This window comes from Lynx canadensis, chromosome E2, assembly GCF_007474595.2.
Source record: "Lynx canadensis isolate LIC74 chromosome E2, mLynCan4.pri.v2, whole genome shotgun sequence".
In the NCBI taxonomy this organism is placed as follows: Eukaryota; Metazoa; Chordata; class Mammalia; order Carnivora; family Felidae; genus Lynx; species Lynx canadensis.
Window position 1 is genome coordinate 49269632 of NC_044317.1, and position 24066 is coordinate 49293697.

General features: G+C 55.1%; 1 protein-coding gene and 1 long non-coding RNA gene across 2 annotated transcripts; one reads left to right on the plus strand and one right to left on the minus strand.

Annotated features, from left to right (window-relative positions):
• Positions 1 to 4470: 4470 nt before the first annotated feature.
• On the plus strand, positions 4471 to 8528 carry LOC115502856. The gene is made up of 2 exons (XR_003965215.1): positions 4471 to 6650; positions 6693 to 8528. It is a non-coding gene; the product is annotated as an uncharacterized LOC115502856 (long non-coding RNA).
• KCNN4 (potassium calcium-activated channel subfamily N member 4) lies at positions 6999 to 22140 on the minus strand. Its single transcript, XM_030298653.1, has 9 exons — positions 19751 to 22140; positions 16594 to 16689; positions 14930 to 15357; positions 12753 to 12888; positions 10232 to 10342; positions 9938 to 10056; positions 9530 to 9599; positions 8004 to 8171; positions 6999 to 7592 (listed from the first exon to the last, which is right to left on the minus strand). Exons 1-8 carry the CDS (start codon positions 19907 to 19909, stop codon positions 8007 to 8009), a joined length of 1284 nt encoding a protein of 427 aa, XP_030154513.1. The 5' UTR covers positions 19910 to 22140; the 3' UTR covers positions 6999 to 7592; positions 8004 to 8006.
• Between the last annotated feature and the right edge of the window lie 1926 nt (positions 22141 to 24066).

Below are 24066 nucleotides of genomic sequence, written 5' to 3' on the forward strand. Positions count from 1 at the left end.
GGACTCAGAATTCCCTCTGGGTGGGAGGTGAGGCCGCAGAGACGGGCTGGTCAGATCCTGAAGGCCTGGGAGACGGAGACTGGTGGGATAGGATTGTTCAGTCTCTCGCCCGCCGCGGTGGGGGAAGAACCCAGGGATAGGGGTCGAAAATTCAAGAAGCCAGTGGCGCAGCCTTATGCGCACCAGAGTGGGGGCGGGGGTGTGGGGGGGGGGGGAGAAATGCCCGGCCCGAGGAGAGCGCATGCGCGCAGCGGTTTAGCTAGAGCCCGCGGTTACCACTGGGTCGGGAAATAACTCCGGGGAGGAGGGAGAAGGAGCGTGTGTACAAACGTACATTCATATGTATATCGGTCAATGGGGGAATTTACCATTTTTCATTTGCAATATTACTAAAAAAATTTTTGTAATTTATAACTGAACAGGGGATACATGTACTTTCTGACAAAATTCAGGCAGCCACTAGGGTACACAAAGTCTACTCTGGTTCTCATATTCCATTCCTGAAGCACCGGCTCCCAGTTTCCTTCTGGAATGACTGTTTAAGCAAAGCACTGAAGATAAGAGCTTGAGCCTGGGTTCACATAAATGGCAGCTGACCTTGGCCACGTTCCTCAACCCTCTCTACCCCCGTTTCTAAAATGGAGATTGGCGGCACCTTATAATGTTCCTGGCAGAGTTAAATGGATGAACGTACCCAGAATAGTGCTTGGTGCGTAGTAGCACTATGTGTTGTCATTATTTTGTGCTGCGCTCACCCCCCCCCCCCCCAAGCCTCATCCCGGCTGCCATTTCCTCAGTACCCGTGCCAGGTGGAACTGTTTCAACAGACTGCCACAGGCGCAGTGAAAACACCGGTCCACAGACTAAGTTGAGAGTCCTGTTGATGGATTCTCCAAAGGTTGTGAGTGTTAAGCAGAGACACGCATGATGGACCATGCCTCTTTGTGTCTGTCCGTGTTCCTGTTTAGCGGCTTCATCTCCGGTCATACCCATTTTAATCAACTAAAATTTTCAATCCCAGGTCACCCTCCATGCCAGTTTTACAACTCTGAGCAACCATCAGGTGGAAATGACTTTAAAAGGGGAAAGAAGGGGCCTGGCACTGACACTGGGCCCACTGTGTACCAGGCTGTTTTGTATATGTCACCATAACTTTTCCCCTTCTCCATTTAACAGATGCAGAAAATAACAGTCTGAAAGAGAACGTCCTTACTGAAGTCCCCTAGCCAGGAAGCAGCAGGGCCTGGATTGAAACGCAAGCCTGTCTCACCCTAGAGCAAGCCCACATTTTTTTCCCCTGGCGGCGGGCAGCCTGCCTGGTGGTGAGTCAGTGGTGCAGACAAGCACCCAGAAACCTGCCTTTTCTCCTTAGTGGCATGATTGTGTGGATGTGCCATGCCCTAACCATTTCCGTATTGATAAACATTTAGGCTGTTACTGAACTTTGGCTCTTACAAGCATTTGCTGCGGTTACTAACCTTGTACATCTGATTGCATGTGTGTGATAGGATTATCAGTGATATCTTGTTTGAAGTGGAATTGCAGGGTCAAAGGGTCCACGCTTGGGAATGTTGAGAGCCATGGCCACTTGATGTATTCATTTCTCCGTTGACTTCGGTGTTCATTGTATTCATTCATATGTTGACTGAATTCTGGAGCTCTAGTCAGCTGCCAGGCATGGCTGTAGGCTGGAGATCCTACAGGGAAATAGGCCAGAGCACTTGCCCTCTAGGAGCAGATATTCCAGTGAAGCAGATGATGTCAGGTAAAAGATGAGTGGAAGGATAAGTCAGGATAAGGAAATTTTGAGTGACGGAGGTCAGAGGTGGTCAGGGAAGGCTCTCTGAGGAGATGACATTTGAGCAGAGGCCTGAACAAAGTTAAGGAACTGAACTGTGTGAAGATGCTGAAAAGCCGTGGAAAGACCTGAAGGAAGAAGCGGAGTGGAGCTGGTGTTCGAAGATTGTCAAGGTGACCAGAGTGGCTGGAGCAGAGTGAGGGGAAGAGAGAAAGCATTATTTAGGAATGAAGCTATCGAGAGGGGCCAGGTTACATAGGGTCTTGTAGGCCACGGGAAGGGCTTTGGAAGTTACTTGCCGGGTGTAACAGGAAGCCGTTGGAGAGCTGTGAGCAAGGCCCGGCATGTTGAGATGTGTGTTTTATAAACATCTCTATGGTGAACACCCTGAATTAATGACTGTGGTTGCTTGTGGGGGTGAAGGTTCTAGACAGATACGGAACAGAGCTGTGAGGACGAGTGTTGAAGACTTCTGCTTTTTTGAGCAATGTGACTGTTGTCTGTGCACAGAAAAGTTAAAGTATTAAAGCAGCGCCAGTTGCTGTGAAGAGAATGGCCTGCAGCTGGGCAGGCGTGGACACAGGTGATGAGGAAGCCCATGTCCCTGCCTGGATGGGAGATGATGGTGACTCAGAAAGAGGGTTGTGTGAGAGGAACCATGAATCAGGGATGACTTAAAAGTTATCCTAGGGGCGCCTGGGTAGCTCAGTCGGTTAAGTGGCCGACTTCAGCTCAGGTCATGATCTCGCGGTCCGTGAGTTCAAGCCCCGCGTCGGGCTCTGTGCTTACAGCTCGGATCCTGGAGCCTGTTTCAGATTCTGTGTCTCCCTCTCTCTGACCCTCCCCCGTTCATGCTCTGTCTCTCTCTGTTTCAAAAATAAATAAACGTTAAAAAAAAAAAAAAAAAACTTATAAAAAAAAAGTTATCCTAAAAAAAAGTTTTGGGCTTGACCAACTGGATGAAGGGTGATGCTTTTTCACAAAGATGTGGAGGAGTCCTCTTCGTGGGAAATCGACAAGCTTTGAACCTGCTGACTCTGAGATGCTCGCTGGACATCGAGTAAGGGGCGGCAGTTAGGAGAGAAGCCAGGGTTGTAGACTGAAAATTTTTTCCTGACTTTTCATTGTGAAATTTTATTTTATTTATTTTCAATTTTTTAAAATGTTTTATTATTTGAGAGAGAGAGAGAGAGTGAGTGGGGGGAGTGGGCAGAGAGAGAGGGAGACACAGAAACTGGAGGAGGCTCCGAGCTGTCAGCACAGAGCCTGACTCTGTGGGGCTCAAACTCATGAACCACGAGATCTGACCTGAGCGGAAGTCAAACGCTTAACTGCCTGAGTCACCCAGGTGCCTCTCGGGCGTTTTTAAGGTGGGACAAACTATGGCAGGTTTGTTTGCCATCAGGAGTGCTAGAGGGAAAATGGACATGGAGACTTAGGAACCTGTCCTCAAGCAGGTAATGGGGGTGGTGCTGACAGTGTACAGGGGAGAGACGGACTGGCCTTGAATCAAAGAGGGGCCAGCTCTTCCTGGTAAAAGAAAGTCATACCATCTGACATTCCCTCTGGATTGTGAAAACCGCTCTTGTTCCTTCTGTGTTGGCAGTTACTGTGCACAGCATAAAAGCTCAAGCAAGGTCTTTGGACTGCAGTCTGGCATTGATGTAAATGGTAGGGCTTCCTTTACGAACCATAATGAAGAACTGGACAGATGGTCGTGATGTTTGTTCTAAGTGGCTGGGGCCAGAGGGAGAGGACGGTGGTGGGCAGTTACAGCAAGGGATGCTGGGGAAGGATGGGGAGCCCCCTGGCAGGAGCAGCTGTGACACTGCGATTTATAATAATCTATGTGGTCTTTGCTCCTTTTCTGGCTCATAGCACCTAAAACCCTTGGAATTTTGTGCGGTGAGAGCAGAGGTGTCTTTTGTTATGTTAACAAGGTGGCTTTTGGAAAACACCTAGGTAACCTAAAGCTGGGGGCTTGTTGCCAGGGCCCCAGCCTTGTAGAGGTTGAAATAGCCGGTCTGACCCTTGGCCTTCTGGAAAGGGAGAAGGGGTGGTTGGAGCTTGAATCAATCGCCAGTGGCCAATGATTTAATCAGTACTGACTTTGTAATGAAGCCTCCATCAAAACCCAAAAGGACCAAAAAAAACCCCCCAAAAACCCAAAAACCAAAACCCAAAAGGACAGGGTTGAGAGAACTTCCAGGTTTTAGGGCATGTGAAGATTTGGGGAGAGTGGGGCTCCTGGAGAAGGCATGGTAGCTCCCACCCTTCCCCATACCCTGCCTGTGTGTCTCATCCATCTTCCTGTTCCTGAGTTTTATTCTGGTTTATAATAATTACTGATTTACAATAACCAGGAATCCAGTAAGTAAAATGTTTTTCTTGGAGTTCTGTGAGCTGCTATAGCAGATGACTTGAACTCAAGGGGGTGTTTGTTGGAACCTGTGCTCTGTAGCTGATTGGTCCAGAAGCACAGATGATAATCTGGACTTGCCACTGGCTTCTGAAGGTTGTGCGGGGGTGGGGGGTGCGGTCTTGTAGGACTGAGCTCTTAATCTCTGGAATCTGATGCTGTCTCCAGGAAGACAGTGTCAGAATTGAGTTGAAGTATAGGACATCCAGCTGGTGTCTGAGAATTGCTTGGTGGGGGTGTGGGGGGGGACCCACAGACTGGAATTGGGTGTGGGGTCATTAGCAGCCAGGGTGGGGTGGGAGAAGGCTGAAGGGGGTTGTGGAGCCTGAAGAGCCCCCAAGGTGAGGCCTGTGGGTGTATTAACACAGTGGAACACTATTCTGCAATGAAAAAGAGTGAGCGGCATGGATGGATCTCATAGACACCGTGCAGACTCTAAGAAATCGGTCCACACTAGCATGTAGAGCAGGGCTGCTTTCAAAGTTGGGCAAAAGAGGTCAGGACAGTGGTTACTGGGGATGGAGTTGGGTATTGGCTGGGAGGAATATGAGAACCTTTAGAGGGCTGGAAACTTCTAGCTTGATCTGAGTGGTGGCTGCACCGGTGAATAAATTGGTAAAAATTCAATGAGACTGCATTTAAAATGTGTGTGTTTTAAAAAAATAAAATAAAATATGTGTGATTTACGTAAAATGGATCTCCATAAAAGAAGAAATGAGCCGAGCCAAAAAGCTAGACTTTGACAGAAGGGCAGGTGGGAGCCACGGAAGTTTGAGCCAGGGCTAGGTCCAGGGACGTGTGAATGTTGGGAGAGTCCTCAGGGTCCCGGGATGCAGGTGCATGGAAGGAGAGAGGCCAGAATCTGCCTCAGCCTCAGCTCCTGACTGGCTTTCTAACTGCCACCCCTCTCTGGGCCCTCTTTTCCCCAACCAGCCCTCTCATGGGAGTGGAGGTAAAACAGGAGAGAAGTCCAGAGCATGTGAGACTGAGCTCCCTGGGGACAGACATCTGATTCGTGCCTGCGGCCCTACTAGCTCCTGATAGAAGTGCTGATTTTGTGAGGGGGAGTGCAGAAGCCGCCGGAAGGGGGGTCTCAGGACCCATGCCCCACATTGGGAAATGGGTGAAAGTAGCGGGGCAAATCCAAGATACTCGAGAACGGGATCGCTGACGTGTCCTCTTAGTTTCTTAGTGAAAAGCCACTTCTAACCAGTTCCTGCCTTGTCACAGTGAAAACCACCTTAGCTGGAGGTGAGGAATTTGGGCCCCCCAGGCGTTCAGGGTTTTCATTCAGTGATATTCACTGAGGCCCTGCATGTGCCAGCCCTTGACATTGAAGACACAGTAGAGAACAGAAATGAAAATACGGTATTAATCATCCCTGAGCTTCTCAATGGGCCCGTTGGCTAAGTGCTGGGGCTCTGGAGCCAGGCTCCCTGGGTCAGAGCCCAGCTCCCCCTTCTCTACTGTGGCTTTGGGCAGGTTTCTTAAATCTCTCTCTGCCTCAGTTACTTTTTATGTAAAACGGGACCACACAATACCCACTTTGCTTCCTTTTTAGAGATTTGTGCGGTCGTTTGGCAGGGGATCTGGCTGTAACACTGCAAGGAGGGCTTCCTGCAGGGGGAGGGTGTTGGAGATGTCTTCATCCAGTTCCTGTCTCCTGTACTGCCAAGTGGGCTGGCGTCCAGAGGAAGGGCAATTCGTGGCAGTGGGTGGTGCAAGCCCCAGTTTAGCTCCCGGAGCCAAGGGATGAGGCTAACTGTGGCTTTGCAGGGAAATCCGAAGATAGCTCAGCAGAGAAGGATGACTCCCAGACGGGCTTCCCCGCAGAGCGAAGGAAGCGAGGGTGAATCAGCCTCTCAAAGTGGAATGGAGCCGTTGAGGGAAGTGATGGGAAGTGAAACCTCCAAGAGGTCCAAGGCCACTCGGCCTCTGACTCACCTCAGGCAGGGCAGAGGGAGGGCTCAGCCACAGGGCAGGGCAAGCTGGGTGTGAATCTGGGCCCTGCGGCCAGACCTCCAGCCTCTAGACGTGGCCCTTCCTGCAACCTCAGTTTCTGTATCTCTACAACGGGGTGGGAAGGGTTTGGTCGAGGTGATTTACAGGAGGGAAGCACACAGTAGGGCCTCCAGAACTGCTAGCCCCTCCCCCTTTCCTGTCTGAGTCTTAAGCAGATAATGAAATGAGTATGTTGGGATAGTTTGGGGTTCTTGTTAGTCTCCTGACCGGTGAGTCGTCATCTAGGTCCTGGCGAGATGAGTAAGGGAGGGAGGGCGGCAGGAAAAAGAAAAAGAGCAGCCATGCACCACATCTGAAAATCAATAGCGAAAATAAAAATGATGAACCGTCTCTCGTGTATCTGGTTCTTACTAAATGCCTGCCCGTCTGTGCCAGTCCCTGTTTTCATCTTCACAGCAGTTCCGTGGGAAGGTGGACCCATTCTAGTATATGTGCTGCCGAAGCGAGCACAAGGTGGACCCATTCTAGAAGTGAGGTAAAATGTTCAGAGAGGTGAAGCCACTTGCCCAAAGTCACACAGGTAGCGGATGGCAGAGCTAGGCTTTGGACCCTGAACCAAATCCTGGAATTGAAGCCTTTGCTCTTAGCCTCAGATCTGTGGGGGTGGGGGTTATTGAGGACCCACAGACCTGGGAGGGCACTTAGAGGAGGGGTCTGTTGTATAGACAGGGCAACTAAGGTTCAGGCCAGACAGGGGCCTTCCACTGGATGATCTGCCTGTTGGGAGTGTACATATGTTCAGAAAGAAACAGCAACTTCTTCTGGCTTTGTTTAACATTTATTACAAAGTTAAGAGCAGAGACTGGTGAGTTGTGCCCCCCACCCGCCTTCTCCCCACCAAATACTCTGCAGCTCTGGAAAACTGTGTTCTCCTTGCTCTCCCGCCAGAGGGCGCTGCTTCTTCTCAGCCTCAGGCCTGGTTCCTTCAGCTCCCTTATCCAGCGGTAACTGAGGCATCCCAGGATCCTGGACTCTGGGCCCCCCCCCACCCCTGGTCCCCTCCTCCTCTGGGACCCAGAAGTCTCACCCCCCCAGGCACCTCCCCTTCTAACTGAAAGCTGGAGGTCATCCGTAGCAGCATAGTGAGGATGTTTTGTCGAGGGTATGTAGGGTAGTAGTGACCATTTTCCCGTTGGGGGCAGGGAGTGGGCGTGTGTGTGTGTGGCCACGGCCCTTCTCCTTGAGCCAGTGTCTCCTCCAGCAGCCATCCGTGAGTGAGCCCATCCAAAGGTGGAGCCCCCTTCGGTCCTTGCACTCGAGGTGCTTTATTCGTAGGGCTGGGTCAGGAGTAGCAGGGACAATGTCCTCGACCTCAATCCTGGGGAAAGTAGCTTGGTTCTTCCTCCATGGGTCCTGGGGAGACAAATAGAGACATGGCTAGACAGGCAGGCCAGAAGCCAGAGGGAGAGCAACAGCAGGGACACTGAGGTGGAGACAGACACCAGTGGACAGAGGAGGAAGGAAGAGGGTGGGTGTACCTGCCACCAAGAGACTGGGCATTTGCACAGAGACTGAGAGCATGCCCAGAGACAGGCAGGCAGACCAAGCAAAGAAAGAGGGAGAAGATATTGAGGGTCAGCAAAGAGAAGGACTGTCTCCTTCCTTTCCTGCTAGTCCAGCCCCAAACTTGAGTCCTGTCTTCCAAACAGCAGAAGAGAAAGGGTAGCCTTGTCCCCAAGACCATCCCCTGCCCCTTAGCCCCATGGGGCGCTATCCACAGGCACCATTTCTCCAGGATGTTCTGCCTGAGTCCAGCCCTCTCACCAGCTACGTGGCCTCCTGGCTTGGTTCTGGAAGCTGCTGCGGCCCCAGGGCATTGCTAAGCAGCTCGGTCAGGGTGTCCAGCTTCCGGGCCAGTGCATCCATCCGCTTCTCCAGGGCCTGATGGGAGCTGCTCAGACCCAGCTGCAGGTCACACAGGATCATGTGCATCTGGGCAGAGCGGGTCAGAGGTATCAGTGGGTGAGGTAGACTTCCCCTTATCCCAGCTGCTTGGCTCAGTGCTTCCCCTACATGGTTTAAAACTCCTTAAAAGTGCGAGGAGTGCGAATTCTGTTCCCGTTTTTACAGCTATGTAAACAGGCCTAGAGCAGTTAAAATGACATGCCCAAGGCAGCACCTAGAATAAGGCTTAGGACGTAGAAGGTAGGTGCTCACTAAACATTTGTGGAATTGATGAATGGCTTCAGAATGCACGTAGCCCTTTCATTACCTTCTCAGATGAGGATTCACAGCTTCATCCTTGAGGGTGTGTGAGCTTTCTATGAGAATTCTTGAATTCTATGTTTTTTGGCCGGATAGTCTTCAGAAATTATGACCTGCCAATTCTGGCAGATCTAGGCCACCACCTCCTCCCTGAGACCTGCCATGCAGTTTAGGGGCCTGCATCTGTGACTGTGTTTACCATGGCATTGGCACCAAGGGTCACTGTTTGAATTGTCTCGGGCTAATGAGAAAAAGCAAAGGCCACCGGATAAGCAAAAGGCGCTGTGAGCCAAGCCAAGGGATGTGACATCACCACCCCAATCACTGGCCGAATCAAGTGGCCCCAGCAGAAGAATGGCAAGTGGAGTCTGCCTTGGCCAGGCCAGCGTGCCCAGGGCAGAAGCACCCGTGGCCCTGGGCCCCTCTTTACAATCACAGCAGAGACTGACTTCCTTGGAATGATGGCATCGGTCTGTGTCCGTGTTAATTTGCATTTTATTGGTTTTGCCATTTATGTTTGAATTTGGCTCGTATGTTTGCTTTGGTTTTATTGTTGTCTAAGAGAGTTAGAAGGAATGTTACCTGTCCACATGTAACACGACAATAAAAATGATTTAAAACTAAATGCTGGAGTTCTTACACGATTTAAGTTTAAAAGGGATCTGTCTGGGGCGCCTGGGTGGCGCAGTCGGTTAAGCGTCCGACTTCAGCCAGGTCACGATCTCGCGGTCCGTGCGTTCGAGCCCCGCGTCAGGCTCTGGGCTGATGGCTCAGAGCCTGGAGCCTGTTTCCGATTCTGTGTCTCCCTCTCTCTCTGCCCCTCCCCTGTTCATGCTCTGTCTCTCTCTGTCCCAAAAATAAATAAACGTTGAAAAAAAAAATAAAACAAAAAAAAATAAAAGGGATCTGTCCCCTACATGAGTTTAAGAAACTACTGAATCATTCATTCAACCACAAACCTTTGTCAAGTGCGTGTGTGTGCCAGACCCCTGCCAGTGTTCTGTATGCCGGGACCAGATTTCCCTACCAGTGCCGTGGCCCCAAACTCCCTTTTCTTCCAGACCCCTCCCACCGGGCCCCGGTACCTTGGAGATGTCCACCATGGAGTTCACTTGCTCCCGGAGCTTTCTGTGTTTCAGCCGCACCTGGCGGAACCTGTGGGAAGAGGTGCGAGGTTAGAAGTGACCCTTGCTCAGGGATGGATAAGGGGAGAAGAGACTCACAGAGACACGGAGCAGTGGGGAAGGGTTTCCAGAGAGCTGCACCCGTGAGCCCATCTTCCAGGTAGAGACCCAGGTATCCTGACCCACATGTGGAGTGGCACGGACCCACAGACACTGAGACGTGCAAGATGAATCATCAGAGTCACTGTGAGGTCTAGGTGGACATCTGTTCGGTGAGACCGCACATGGGTGTCCTGACCCGGGCACGCACTCACGCTCGCTCACACACACTATGCAGAGTGGAGGAGATGTGCACAGAGAGGCCCTCACCTGTTGATGGCAGCCAGCAGCCTGCGCTGGTGCCTTCGGGCAGCTCCACGCTCCTTCCTCCGTGTGTGTTTATAGAACATCCAGGCCTCTTGCAGCACTCGGGCAGCTGATTCCTTCATCTGAGGGTGGGCACGGTGTCAGCGGAGACACCCCTAGGGCTCTGGGAAAGGGGCTGGGGCCTGGACTCCCTGGTCTGAGGGAAGGGAGGGTTGGAGGCTGGGGCAGGAGGGGATGGGTGGGGACTCCTGGGTCTGAGGGAGGCGTGTGCTGTGGGTGCCATGTGCCCATCCTCACCTCTTTGGCATATTGGATGTCCATCATGAAGTTGTGCACGTGCTTCTCTGCTTTATTAAACTCCAGCTTCCGGGCCACCACGGCCACCAGCAGGGCTGTGCAGCAGACCCCCTGTGGGCACAGCAGACGCGATGACAGGAGGCCTCTGGGGCTCCTGTGCCACCAAACTCTCTCCTTGAACCTTCACAACAGCCACAGAAGGCGGGCAAGACCACCCCTAGTTGACAGACGAGCAGGCCCAGGGAGAACCACAGTCCCACAGCTGTGAGGGGTAGAGCTAGGATCACAAGTGACATGTCTGAGTCCCACTCATGTGTAGCATTCATACCACCAGAACATCCTCTTTCGTTAAGGGCGTGATTGGAGAAGGAGAGATTCTGGGCGAGGGGCAGTCCCCACCACTGCCTCCCCATTGCTCTCACCCAGTTGGCAATCAGATCACTGAGGTTATCCCTCAACCTCCTCCCACCCCTGTGGCTCCTGCCCACTCCTGGCCACGTCCCTTCCCTCCTGGACCATCTCCAGCCTCCCCTCTCCTGACCTTGACCTCAGGGAGATCTAACAATTATGACCCTGCCCCCTTACCCTAATCTAGGCTCCCCCTGCCCCAAACTTCTTAGCCTGGCTTTCAGAGCCTTCCAAGTTCTAGGCTTTGCCTCCAGACAACTCAGCCTGGCCTCATTGCGCCTCAGCTGCCTGAGCGCTTTGGTCCGTAAGCTTCTCCCTTCTCCCAAGGCCTCTGACCCATCAGCTGCTCAGTGGCACCTGCTGTGCTTCCTTACAATAAATTTTCTTCTGGAGCCTTCCTCTTCCCCAAGCTGTATCTCAGCTCACAAAACCTCTGAACAATTTACTTGTTGCAAACATCGGTTCCCCGACTGCTTGTGTTCAAAAAAAATTTTTTTTCAACGTTTATTTATTTTTGGGACAGAGAGAGACAGAGCATGAACGGGGGAGGGGCAGAGAGAGAGGGAGACACAGAATCGGAAACAGGCTCCAGGCCCTGAGCCATCAGCCCAGAGCCCGACGCGGGGCTCGAACTCACGGACCGCGAGATCGTGACGTGGCTGAAGTCGGACACTTAGCCGACTGCGCCACCCAGGCGCCCCCGACTGCTTGTGTTCAAAGCCCAGCTCTGAGCATGTTCCTTGATCTCTCAGTGTCTCACTTTCTTCCTGTGAAATAGGCACGCCCTCACAGTATGACCCTGTGGACTCCTTAAGTTAACACCTGGAAAGTGTTCAGAGCAGAGACTGGCACAGAGTATGTGCTCAGTAAAGTTGGCTATGATTATTCCATTATGCTGGGGAACCTCTCAGCCAGGAGTTGGGCTGTGAGCTCTAGTGCAAATTGCCTGATCTTTCTAGGTCTCTCCTTGACCAAGGTTTCTCCTTATGTCAAATGAGGGAGGAGGTCCCAGGCAGCCCTGAGGGTTCCTGACCTTTTGGGAGTGTTTCCTTGGTTGAACCTCTACCCCTCTTTGCTGGTCCCAAAGACTCACCCCTGGGGAGGGGATCACACTTAACTATCACCCCATCCATCACCAGTGGGCCCAGGGCTTGGAGATGCAGCATGTCCTTTCTGGGACAACATCAGGGCTGGGGGCTGGCAGCCCGAGTCCCTGAGTGTGGGAGGAGCCATATCTCATGAGGAGGTGAAGGCCAAGGCCTTGAGTGTTGGGTCCTAGATGGGGCTAGGGACCAGGTGGGGGGAACTAGATGCCTTGGTCTATGAAAGAAAGCTGGTAGATGTCAGGATTCAGGAGGAGGCTAGCTCTGGGGACCCTTTGCCTCATCCTTGAGAACAGAGGAGCTAGGGTGGGGACAGCTGGATGCTTAGGACTAGTTAACAAATAACAGCCCTCTCACCCCCACCCCCTAACCCATATACTGAACGTTTCCTACATGCTCGGTGCTGTCTGACACCCTTTATGTGGTTTAATTAATTTAATCTCAGGAACCCCATGAGGAATATGCTAATATCAGCATGTTCATTTTATAGATGAAGAAACCAGGAGGTTATAAGGCTTGATCCCTGCTTTGAAGTGGCAGAAACAGGATTTGAATCCAGGCAGCCTGACCCTACAGGCATGCTTTTGATGAATCTATAGCCTTAATGGAGGCTGGAGACTGGGTTCCTGAATCCTGGAGGAGCCTAGCACTGGGAAATCAGGTGTCTGTGTCCTAGACAGTTAGTTGAGAGGGTAGGGGTGTGAGGGGCAGGGTGCCTGAGCCTTCATGAGGCTCAGGGCTGGATTCCTGGATTCCGGAAGGAAATAGGGCTGGGAAGTCAGGGGCCTGTTTTCTTGAGGACGGTGAAGCCTAGGGTCCTAGGTTCCAAAGAGAGCAAGGACTTATGGGATGGATTCCTGGGTTTTGGAAGGAAATGGGGCAGTGGGTGTCCAGACACCCAAGTTTCTTGGGAGTGTCCTTGAATGCCTTTGTTGGCTCCATGATTTCCTGGGGCCCAGAGGATGAGCAATTTGGGACAGGGGTAGGGTCCCTGAGGAGGCTGTACTCACCATGACTCCAGTGCAGAGGCAGACAATCTTGCCCCACGTGGTGCCTGGCACCACGTCCCCATAGCCAATGGTCAGGAATGTGATGGGGATCAGCCACAGTGTGTCCGAAAGGTGTCCGGTGGCATTAACAGCCTGCCTGTGGGGAAAGAGGAGTTAGTTCAGAAACCTCACCCCAGGGGTTTCCATGCTGTCTGATACTCTCCTTCCTAACACACCTACAGTCCCCAGAAACAGAGAAAAAGTCAGTAAGTTCTGGGCTTTGGAGAGCCTGCCCGGCTTCCTCTCTGCTGTGTGAGCTGGGCAAGAGAGGCTCAGCCACTCTGGGCTATGGAATTTGAACCTGGATCCAACCAATTCCAAAGCCTGTTTGGTTTTAGCTAGGTTACCAGGACTGCTGCTTTCAGAGTGTATTGTTGGAGGGTTGAGAGGGGGCAGAAACCCAGCCCAAAGTCCACTTGTCCACCCTGACAGTGATCCCATCTACCTGGAGGAAGGGGAGACTTTTTCTTAAAAAAAAAAAAAAAAAAATTACATATCTATATCTATCTATCTATCTATCTATCTATATATTTATGGTAATCTACACCAATGTGGGGCTCAAACTCACAACCCCAAGATCAAGAGTCTCATGCTCCACCTATAGAGCCAGCCAGGCACCCCAGGGGCCCCTTTTTCTAATGTCTACAAAGATGTTGTATGGCCTATGGGTGCCCCATCAAGACTAAAAAGGCAGGACCCTGTCCTCCCTTCCCCTCACTTCACGGAAGGAGACATTTAGTTCCAGCCATGGAAGGGATTGAAGATCCTGATTTGTCTAACTCAAGCCCACAGACCACTTGCATCGGGGTCAGCAGGGAAAGCTTCATTCATGATGCCCCTAGACCCATCACAGCCACTACTCTCTGGAGGCAGGGACTGAATTTACACTGTTAATTCCCACTCCCTTCATCCAGAAGGACATTCAGGTTTGAGGACTTCTGTCTTGGGATTTAGAAATTTCACCCCCTCCCACCCTCCCATTTTTCAAATGAGAAACATGGTGGGAGGGAAACAGATTCTGCAAGATGAAGGAGTTGAAAATCATGAAAGATTATGGGGCGCCTGGGTGGCGCAGTCGGTTAAGCGTCCGACTTCAGCCAGGTCACGATCTCGCGGTCCGTGAGTTCGAGCCCCGCGTCGGGCTCTGGGCTGATGGCTCGGAGCCTGGAGCCTGTTTCCGATTCTGTGTCTCCCTCTCTCTCTGCCCCTCCCCCGTTCATGCTCTGTCTCTCTCTGTCCCAGAAATAAATAAACGTTGAAAAAAAAAATTTTTTTTTAAAAAAAAAAGAAAATCATGAAAGATTAGAATTGCTGGGGAGACTTGAAAGATGGTGGGATTTGACACCCATTTTACAGATGAAGGAACAGAGGGTCAGAGAGGAAGGATCTAAAGACAGTGCTTGTCATTCCCTGCCTCTTTTCAAGAATCCTTTGCCGGAGGTACTGAACCAGAGGAATCACCTGTTAAAACAGATTGCTTGGCCCCACCCACCAGAGTTTTAATTTGGTAGGTCTGGGTAGGGCTTGAGAATTTGGATTTGCAGCAAGTTCCCAGGTGATGCTGCTGATCCGGGAACCACACTTTAAGAAACACCGACTAAGATTACCTTCGCTTTCTTTATCTGTAAGAGAGAGAAACTGAGGCCCTGAAAGGCTACAGGCCCAGCATCCAGTCTGTCCAGCAGGCAGCCTGGAATCCTGTATCCATTCCCGGCAGGGAATTTCCTTCCAGAGCAGCCCCAAACCCCCCCCCCCCCCAAATCACCCCCTGTCCCAGGATCACAGGGAGTGCCCACAGAGCATCTCTGTGCTGATTCGGAAAGGGTGTCACTGACCTCCAACCGGGCAGTTGCAACCCTTGACCAGGCGCCAGAGACTGAATAGATGCCTGGAAACCTGAGACAGGGCAGGTGTGGGAGTGGGAAGGGAAGGGCTTGCTAGGGCCTGTGTGTGTCTGGGGAGACTGGAGGTGGTCAGTTGGTTCCTCTCACCCCAGTGGATGAGTGTGGACAAACAGCTTTCTCCTCCACTTTGCCCCCAAGGGGCCCAAGCTGTACCGCCATCCAGGGAAGCTGTGGCTGTAAGCGGCTCCCTCCGATGCTCCAGGTACCCCGACCCTCCACCCCCAGTACCCTCACCTCTCGGCCACCGACAGCACCCAGGCGGTGGTGAGCCAGAGGCCAAGCGTGAGGCAGAGCAGCAGGCGACCCGGGTGCGTGTTCATGTACAGCTTGGCCACGAACCAGTGGCGGAAGCGGACCTGGTTGAGGGCGCCGATGCTGCGGTAGGACGCGTTGAGCAAGACGCCGCTGCGCAGGAGGACGGCGCGGGGCACCAGGTAGAGGCGCAGCAGCATGGCCAGCGACAGCAGCGCCTCCCCCTCATCCAGGAAGCCCGGCCAGGACTGCGTCGCCGCGGACCGGGACCCTAAACCCTGAGCGCACCGCGGCCCCCGCACCGGCGCTGGGTGCAGAGCGCACACGGCCAGCTCCAGCACGATCTGCGCCGCCTGCCGCCCGGTCAGCGCCACGCGCCAGTCCCGGAGCCCGTTGTCGGTCATGAACAACTGCGGGGAGGGGACAGAGTGGGGAGGCAGGGGGTCACACGAAGGTCAAGAGGCCGCCTGCCTGTCTGCGTCTGCCTGCGTCCGAAGATAAGGGGGACGCGCCCACGGGGGCAGGGGCCCTGGGTGCGGGGGAGGGGGGGAGGGAGGCAGCACAGGTCGGGCAGGTGGGACTGGGGAGGGTGGGGAAGGAGTGGGACAGGATCTGAGGAGGGCGTCTCTGCACCTTTTCCCACCCCTACCCCCAGTTTCAGCCCACTTCCAGAACTTTCTGTGTGCCCCACATTGTTCTATGTATGGAAGATACAGGTGAGGAAAACAGAAACCCCTGCCTCCCTGGAGCTTACAGTTCACATCCACGGAGCCCTCTCCACCTCCTGCTTCTGGGGACACGGGTAGTAACTAACTGTAAACCGCACACCATTAGCAATGGCTATAGGTGACATTTTACAGGGCACTTTGGACGTGCCAGGCACTACTCTCTCTCCTTTCCATGTTATGACTCAGGGAATGCTGACAACACAGTGAGATTGAAAGCATTATGAGGCCCATTTTACAGATGCAGAAACTGAGGCCCAGCACACTGAGCTATAAATCGAGGCCATTTCACCTTTTGAATGACTGCTGTTAATGATAATACGTACTTTTTACTGAGTGGGCATCACAGGGGGAATTATTACATATGGCCAATAACCCCCATTTTATAGGGTAAAGGGGGAAGGAATAGAGGCAACAGGATCCTGGGATGTGGGGGGTGGGATGAGGGGAGAGGGGTGGAGAGTTGAGTGTCTGGATGAGATATGAGATGGGAGGGGGGCGAAGGGTGGAAAGATACCCCACCCACCCCCCACCGGGTCTAGAGGGTAATTGTCAGAGAGGTGGGGAGCTCAGGAGTAGGGAGGGACCTTCAGGCACAAAGCCTGGAATGGTGGGGCCTCAAGGATGGAGGACAGAGATCTGGGGGGGGGCTGGGCCTGGAGTGGGGGTGCCTGGGGGTGAGAGTTCTCAGCACCCCAGGGCTGCAAATGGAGCACGGGACTGGGTTGCTTCAGGAGGCTCTGTCTGTCTGTCTGTCTGTGGTTATTCTCATCTCGGTGGGTGAGGCTGTGGACAAATCTTAGGGTGGAGAAACCTCATTACTCAGACCAGGAGGAGGAGTGTGGAAAGTGTGAGCCGACAGGGTGTGGTGGGGGCTGGGGGGGAGCAAGGAAGGGGCCGCCGGGGTGGGGCCCGCCCTACCTGGACCTCTTTGGCGTGAAATACCACGATAAGACAAAGAAGCAAGAAGGTGGAAATGCTGATCATGCATTTAACCAGGAACAGGTAGAGCGCCCACTGTTGGGAGGGATAGAAAATGGGGTAAGATTCCAGGCCCCCTCTACCTTCCTCCCCAATGCCATCCCTTCTCAGTTCCCAATTTCCTGGCCTCCTCCGCCCATCCCCCTGCCTGTCCCCCCCCCCCCCCGTCCCCCCCTCCCCCCACCAAAGCCTGGTTCTACCTGATATCTCAGTTTGGGGGAACTCTCAAAACCATCATAGGGTCCCCAGGGAGAGTGTCCTTTTCCTTCCCAGCCCGACAGCCTCCTCTTCAGCCACTCTCCTAGGACCCATACCTGAGGGGGGACCTTGCAATCCCTTTTAAATTCCCCCAACCCCTTCCCCACCAAAACACTGTTCCTCAAGTGTGGGGTGGGAGGGGGGTCTAGAAACACACACCTGGCCTTTAGGAAGTCCCCCCCCCTCTTCCCTTCTCACACAGCTGGTCCTGCCCTAGAAAGCAACCTGCCCTAGAAGGTTCTACCGTCTTCTCGGTTCCCCCAAGGAGCCTAGAGATTCTCTCTCAATACCCAAGGGGTAAATGGCACCCCCCTCCATCCAGGGCACTGGGTCCCTGAGACCCCAGCCCCAGCTCTGAGGAAGGCCACTGAGTCCTGTCCCCTGTGTCTCCTTCCCATTGCTCTCTCTCCTGGCTCTAAGCCCAGGGCAGATCTGGCCGGAAGCACATGGCCTCCAGAAACCACGGAGAGATTTTTTTCCCCCCTCTCTTTGTGTGGCAATACCTTGGAGAGATCTAGAATTCTTGAAGGAGGGATTTAGGTGGGACTGGGATTGCTGGATACCATAGCAGGAGTGGGGAGGGGTCCCCACCTGAGGAGTGTTGTTAGTGGGGAGGGGACCACCCGGGCTCCCACGCTGAGCTTAGCACCTACTTCCCCTCTCAGATGGCTGCTGGCTCCCCTGGGGCCAGGGCCCCACCTTCTGTGCAGGGGAAGAGGGCCAGTTTCCCGCCCCAGGGGGCCTGCCCCCCCCCCCTCCCAGAACAATGGTGCTGTTGTTCCTAGCCCTCCCCTACCCCTTCATCCTGCTAAGTCTCCCTAAGTCCCTTGTCTCTTTCTTCAGTGTGTCTCAGACTCCACTAGACACACCCCCTGCCCACACAGCACCCCACTTCTCTGGTGGCCCTCTCTACTTTGCCGGTTTCTCTTCCCCCAAATCCCTGACTCAGTCTCTGGGGATGCTTCTGCTTCTATCTCTATTTGTGTTTGAGGGCCTCTGTTTCTGCCAGGCATTCCATCTCCCTCACTTGGGGAGCTCACTTGGGGAGCTCTCGCTGTCTCTCTGTGTGACCGTGCTTCTGTCTCTCACTGCATCTCTGTCTCTGTCTCATATCGCCTTTGTCTCTCTGTGTATCTCAGTCTCTCTGTGTCTCTGTCGCTCAGTGGCAGCCTGTCTGTGTCTCTCTCCGCCCCTCCCCCTGCTCATATCTCCATCTTGTTCCCTGCACCTGTTCTCCTCCAGCCCCTCCCCCCCCAGCAGGTGTCGGGGCCCTGCAAAATGAGCCCATAAGATTGAGATGGAGGTGGGGAGCAGGGATGGATGTTGTCAAGGCACAAGTGGAAAGGGGGCTGAGGAGGACCCTTAGGGCCACGTATCTGAACCCTCACCCCCAGTTTACAGATGGGGAGACTGAGGCTCAGAAAGCCACAGCACCTTCTCCAGAGTCCAACTGCCACAGGCAGCAGCCTGGCAGGCAGCAGAGGGAAGGAAGAAATGAGAGGTGAGAAGGTGGAGGGAGGGAGTGGGGTAGGAAAGACCCCCCTGTCCTTTCCCATCTGTGGAGCTCACGTCCTCACCTCCCCTGCTGGGCGGGGTGCTGAAGCGTGGGAGCGGCGGGTAGGCTCTGGCCATGCTTCCTGTTGGCATGGGCTTCGGTGGCCCCACCCCCTCTGTCCCCGCTGCCCTGGCCTCAGCTGCCCGGCCAGAGGAAGCCAGCCTGCTCTGACCCTGCATGTGGCTCCTGATCCCTTCGGAACTGCCCTCCTCCCCTGCCCCCAAATCCAAGCCTGAGCCTCCCTCCTCCAGGAATCCCCCAACCCGGTCCTCAAGTCAGTCCCCCCCAGCCAGCCCAGTTCCACATCCCTTACCCCAGACAGTTCTCCAACCCCTCCTTTCCGGTTAAGCAATTCTGTTCTGTGCTCAATCCACGGATCCTGACCCCTGTCCTCCATCTGCCCCATCACTGCCCAGACCCGGGCTGGAATGCGCCCAGAGCCTGCTCAGACCTGTCCTGGCCCCACCTGTCCTTTTCCTTCCTACTCACACTATCCTCAGTCGGGCCCCCTTCCCACAAAGGCGCTCTAAGCCTCCTTCTTCAGACCCAGAAGCTTGGGCTCCCAGCCTCCTCCCCTGGGACCTACGAGTCCAGGCTTCTGCACACCTACTTCTCCACTATGTCTCAGACTAAATAGCAGGTAGACTGTGGGGAGGTTGGGAATGACGGACATGCGGAGGGGCCGGGGTGGTTTTCCGTTTCCCACCCCCACCCCAGCCAGTTTCTTGGGCTCTCAGCCCTTTGCAGCCAAGGCACTAGGTAAAGGTTAGACTTTAGATAAGGACCAAGGAGCCGCCGCCTACTGGAAGAAGTTCGTTTTTCTCCCCACCCTCCCTTCACTGACCCTGAGGCTATCTCTCCTCTAATGGGCTCTTGGGAGACTGGAGGATCTGATCAGCCGCCCCCTGGCCTCCAGGGGTCCTGGACCTCCAGCTGTCCAATTGCAAACCTTCAAATACTGAGACACTGTGACCCCTCTTCCTTCCTTTTGCAGAGAGAGCCCTGAGCATTTACCTCCCCTGGGCCCTAGGAGTCCGGCCCCCCAGCCCCCTCCTCCCTCACACCCAGGAGTCTGGGACTTCCGCCCCCTCCTCAGACCCAGAAGCACAGACCCCCTCACCCCTCCTCCCTCAGACTTCGGGCTCCAGACCCTCAGCGGCTCCTCTCTCAGACCCAGGGGTCCAGGTCTCCTAGCCCCTCCTCCTTCAGGCCCCAGCCTCTCCCCCCAGCCCCTCCTCCCTCAGCCCCCAGCCTCCCAGGACCCAGGATAAGAGTTCCACTCACCGGGCACCCTCCAAACCATAGCATCTCCGCGTGCAGCACCATGAGTCCGATGCCAGTTCCCGCCAGTGCCAGTGCCCAGCCAGCCAGCCACTTCTCCTGCTCCAGCAGCCGCTTTCGCCGCTGTAGGGCCCCCAGGCCTGGCACCAGCTCCCCGCCCATGGCCCCTGCGGTCTTGGGGCTCAGCCAGCTTCCTGCCCAGGGTCCCCCACCTCGCAGCACACAAAGGGCAGCCACTGTGGCTTGCAGGTCCTCAGCCTGCTCTGCTCCTCGCTCTGGGGCTCTTGCTTTGAGGCACGGAGGGAGTCTGTGCCCTCTGGGGGTGGTGACGGTTGGGCAGGGCGGGGAGGGGCTGGCGTGGCCCTTGGGCAGAGGGGAGGCTCCCCAACCTCCCTTCTCGGTCTAAGGAGGGACTGGGGTGTGTCTCGGGGCAGAGCAAGGAAGAGGCGTGCATCCACGTGGATAAAGACACATGCTTCTGGGACACAATAGGTTTTGTCACACACAACAGTCTGCGCCCTGTAATGCACACCTTCACTCAGCCACACCCAGACACCACAAGACGCGGGGTGATGAACCTTCACACACGGCATGGCCGGAGACGGAACCTAACACACATGGGCACACAACACAACCTACACCGAGTGACTCACAACTCCCGATGAGCTCTGAAACCCACAGCCACACCCAGACATCACACATGCGGTGTGACCCACGCCGGCACTCAGCAAGGCAGGCACTGCCCCGGGTCGCACGTGACCACCCAAATATTGTCCACACACAGGCACAAACATGACAATCAAAACGGACACAACATTCTCCGACACAAATAGCCACACCCAGACCCCCGCACACGGTGCACGGCCACAGCTACATTAGCATAACACATACCAGTTTTCCCACAGACACACAATATGTATTGACTCAGTGACAGCCAGATGCCACACTCAACACATCTATGTAAACAATGCGCTAGTAAGTGTCCCAAACATTCTACACCTGCGGAATGACACCCGACGTGTGCAGACACACCACGTTTAGGGACACACCTGTGGCCGTCCCCCAGCGCCAGCACAGAGAGAAATGCACACTGATCCACATCATAGCACCTGGCGACCCGGGAGCACAGGCTCAGAATGACTTGCAGCACAGACAGACCGTGCCACACAGTATACCCCGGGGCACAATGCCATCCAGATGCGTAGTTAGAACAACATAAATGGACCCACGGAGAGACCTATAGAAAAAGCCCCAAACAGCACATGCCCAGAGTAAGACATCCTGCTCTATTTTGGCGCATCACGGAGGACAGAACCCAGAGCGGTGCCCCACGGGGGAGGGAGCCCCATGCAGCTGGGGCACAGTCTACCCGGACCACGACGCCTAAATGCAACACGCACAGAGTAGGGCACGCAGTATCTCCTCTGACTGACAAGCCACATCCGAACTACACCCCCACACGGCCCGGTTCATGATGCATTCCAACACGCATGGCCACACCAACACACAAACACAACATACACAGAGTCCTACACGGACACAGAATGACACAAAGCACACCGACACGGTATTTCCCGGCACCATCTTTCACAAAACACCGTGCGTCGCAATAAAACAGCAGATGTGATCCACTGGCCCGGCCAACACCCGGGCCCGCAACGACAGCACGCACAACACCGGGGCGACGCCCTCCAGTGCAACAGAATACACAGCCACACAAACAGCACGCTCTGCGTGCGAGCACCCAGGCTGTGTTCATGTGTTCATGGTGGGGAAAGGAGAGGCCCCCGCGATGGACACGCCTAGACATGACACACAGGGTCACATCTCTGAATGACAGCTCACCACGACACACGCAAGCCCCATGACGAGACGCAACGCACAGCAACGTTACAGAACGGCCCAAGCGAGCAGAGTGACGCACGGTGACTCCTAGTGTGACCCACAATGCAGAACGCCACCACACGCAGCAGCACGGAGATAACACACGGACCTGGACGTGTGCATCTGGACACAGACGGGACCGTCCTCCGGCCACACACGAGGAGACACTGGCATGCTACCATGAGACACACACCTTGCACACGCTGACCTCCGGGACACAGCCCGCACCTGCAGGGATCTCGCGGACGGAACCCCTCTCCCTCCCATGTCATATGTCACGAAGAGACACGGCCCCACCAGCCACAGGGAATCGAGACACTCATGCACAAACACGTCCGGCGACACACCCAGCAACGCCAAACGGCACACACGGACACACCGGGTGGCAACAGCACAGCTCGTGCAGGTGACATGCCTGCTCCAGGGCACACTTGTGATTCCCCCCTCGGGGTGCAACAAGGCAGGAGAGTGATGGGCACACCCGGGCACACCCACACACCACGCGCCCGCCCGCGCGGGGAGAAAACACTGCCCCTGGGCACTCCTGAGGCTGCAGCCTGGGCGCCCCCCCCCTCCCCCCTAGCCGCCACCCTTGTGGCCCGGCCCGGCCCGGGTCTCTCTGCGCCTCTTGTCCTCCCTCTCTGGTTCCTAGGCCTCACCTCGGGGCCCCTCCCTCAGCCTCTCCTGCTCTGGGAGCCTCCAGGTCCTGCCTTGCCTTGGTCTCTGCCTTTCCCTGTCTCTGTTGTTCTCTCCTCTATGCCTTCACCTCTGTCTTGTGGCTCTGTCTCAAGTCTAAGTGTCTCTGACTCTCTGTTCATTTGTCTGTTTCCATTTCTCTCTCTCTGGCTCTGTCTCTTGGCCTCTTCGTGCCCCTCGGGTGTTGCTTTCATTCTGTCTCCTGTCACTGTCTCTCTGTCTCCATCTCTGTCTGTGCTCTCTCTCCATGTCCCTGTCTCTTGCCGACCCTAGGTCTCTCTGTCTCTGTCTGTGACTCAGTTTCTCTGTCTCACTGTCTCCCTGCCTCCAGACCTCCCTTTGGCTTTCTCTCTGTCCCTCTGTCTCTGGCCCTGCCTCTCTCTCTGGGCCTCTCCATGCTTGTCTCTGCCTCGGTTGGTCTCCTCTATCCACCAGCACAGCTGGGGGACAGCCTTGCCCTTTCTAGTTCCACCCAGGCCCACTCAGGGCCAAGAGGCCAGAGGCAGAGGCCGCGGCTGCCCGGGTCAGAGGCCATGGAAACGAGACCTCCAGCCCCGGCCCCTGCACAGCCGTGCCTCAGTGCAGACCTTAGTGAAAACTAATGGGGTAGGGGGAACAATCCAAGAGAGGGAGACAGATGGAGAGGGGAGAATTTGAAAAAAAAACCAAAGAGATGGAGAGAGGAGATGTGGCGGTGAGGGGAAAGCAGAAGCTGGGATCAAGACGTGGAAGTTAGAGCAGACAGAAGTTTTGTCTCCAAAGAGACCAACTCAGACAGAAAAACGGAGCAAAGGCTGGCCTCGGGAGAGGCCAGGGTGGGCAACAATGAGGTCACAGTGGGAAAGGCACTTGCCTCCGAACGGAAGTTCTGGGATGTGGGGGTCAGTCGGTAGGACACACGGCTCCAGAGCCAGCTCCCTCCAGCCCAGGGAGGGGCTGAGCCGGGGGGTGGGGGTGACTCAGGGCCCCAGAGCTTCCTGTGACTCAGCCCTTGGTCCCAACCCTGAAGGGGGGAGTGGAGAGGGAGAGGGGTCTCTGTAAAAGAGAGGGAGGAGGAATACCAGAGGACCTCCCTGCCTAGGTTGCCCACCTCAGAGGAGGGGGTGGGGCTGCTGATTGGGACTTTGAGGGGAGGAGAGGTCTGGGGGCCTGGACTCCTGGGTCTGAGGGAGGAGGGGCTGGGGGCCTGGACTCCTGGGTCTGAGGGAGGCGGGGACTAGAGGCCTGGACTCCTGGGTCTGAAGGAGGCGGGGACTGGGGGTCTGGACTCCTGGGTCTGAGGGAGGAGGGGCTGGGGACTGGAACCCTGGGTCTAAGGGAGGAGGAGGTGCAGAGCTGGAGTCTGGGTCTGAAGGAGGCGGGGTCTGGGGGTCTGGACTCCTGGGTCTGAGGGAGGAGCGGGTGCAGGGGCTGGAGGCTGGGTCTGAGGGAGGAGGGGCTGGGGGTCTGGACTCCTGGGTCTGAGGGAAGAGGGGCTGGGGGCCTGGACTCCTGGGTCTGAGGGAGAAAGGGCTGGGGGCCTGGACCTCTGGGTCTGAGGGAGGAGGGGCTGGGGGTCTGGACTCCTGGGTCTGAGGGAGGAGGGGCTGGGGGTCTGGACTCCTGGGTCTGAGGGAGGAGGGGCTGGGGCTAGACTCTTGGGTCTGAGGGAGGAAGGGCTGGGGGCCTGGACATCTGGGTCTGAGGGAGGAGGGGCTGGGGGCCTGGACTCCTGGGTCTGAGGGAGAAAGGGCTGGGGG

What these genes read in the sequence shown, in the direction of transcription:
- KCNN4 (XM_030298653.1), bottom strand. Translation starts at nt 19,909, where the DNA reads ATGGGCGGGGAGCTGGTGCCAGGCCTGGGGGCCCTACAGCGGCGAAAG. An exon ending in TATGGTTTGGAGGGTGCCCG is followed by an intron (nt 16,690 to 19,750) that starts GTGAGTGGAACT and finishes CCCTCCCAACAG; the next exon opens with TGGGCGCTCTACCTGTTCCT. An exon ending in GCCTCTGCACTGGAGTCATG is followed by an intron (nt 10,343 to 12,752) that starts GTGAGTACAGCC and finishes CTGTGCCCACAG; the next exon opens with GGGGTCTGCTGCACAGCCCT.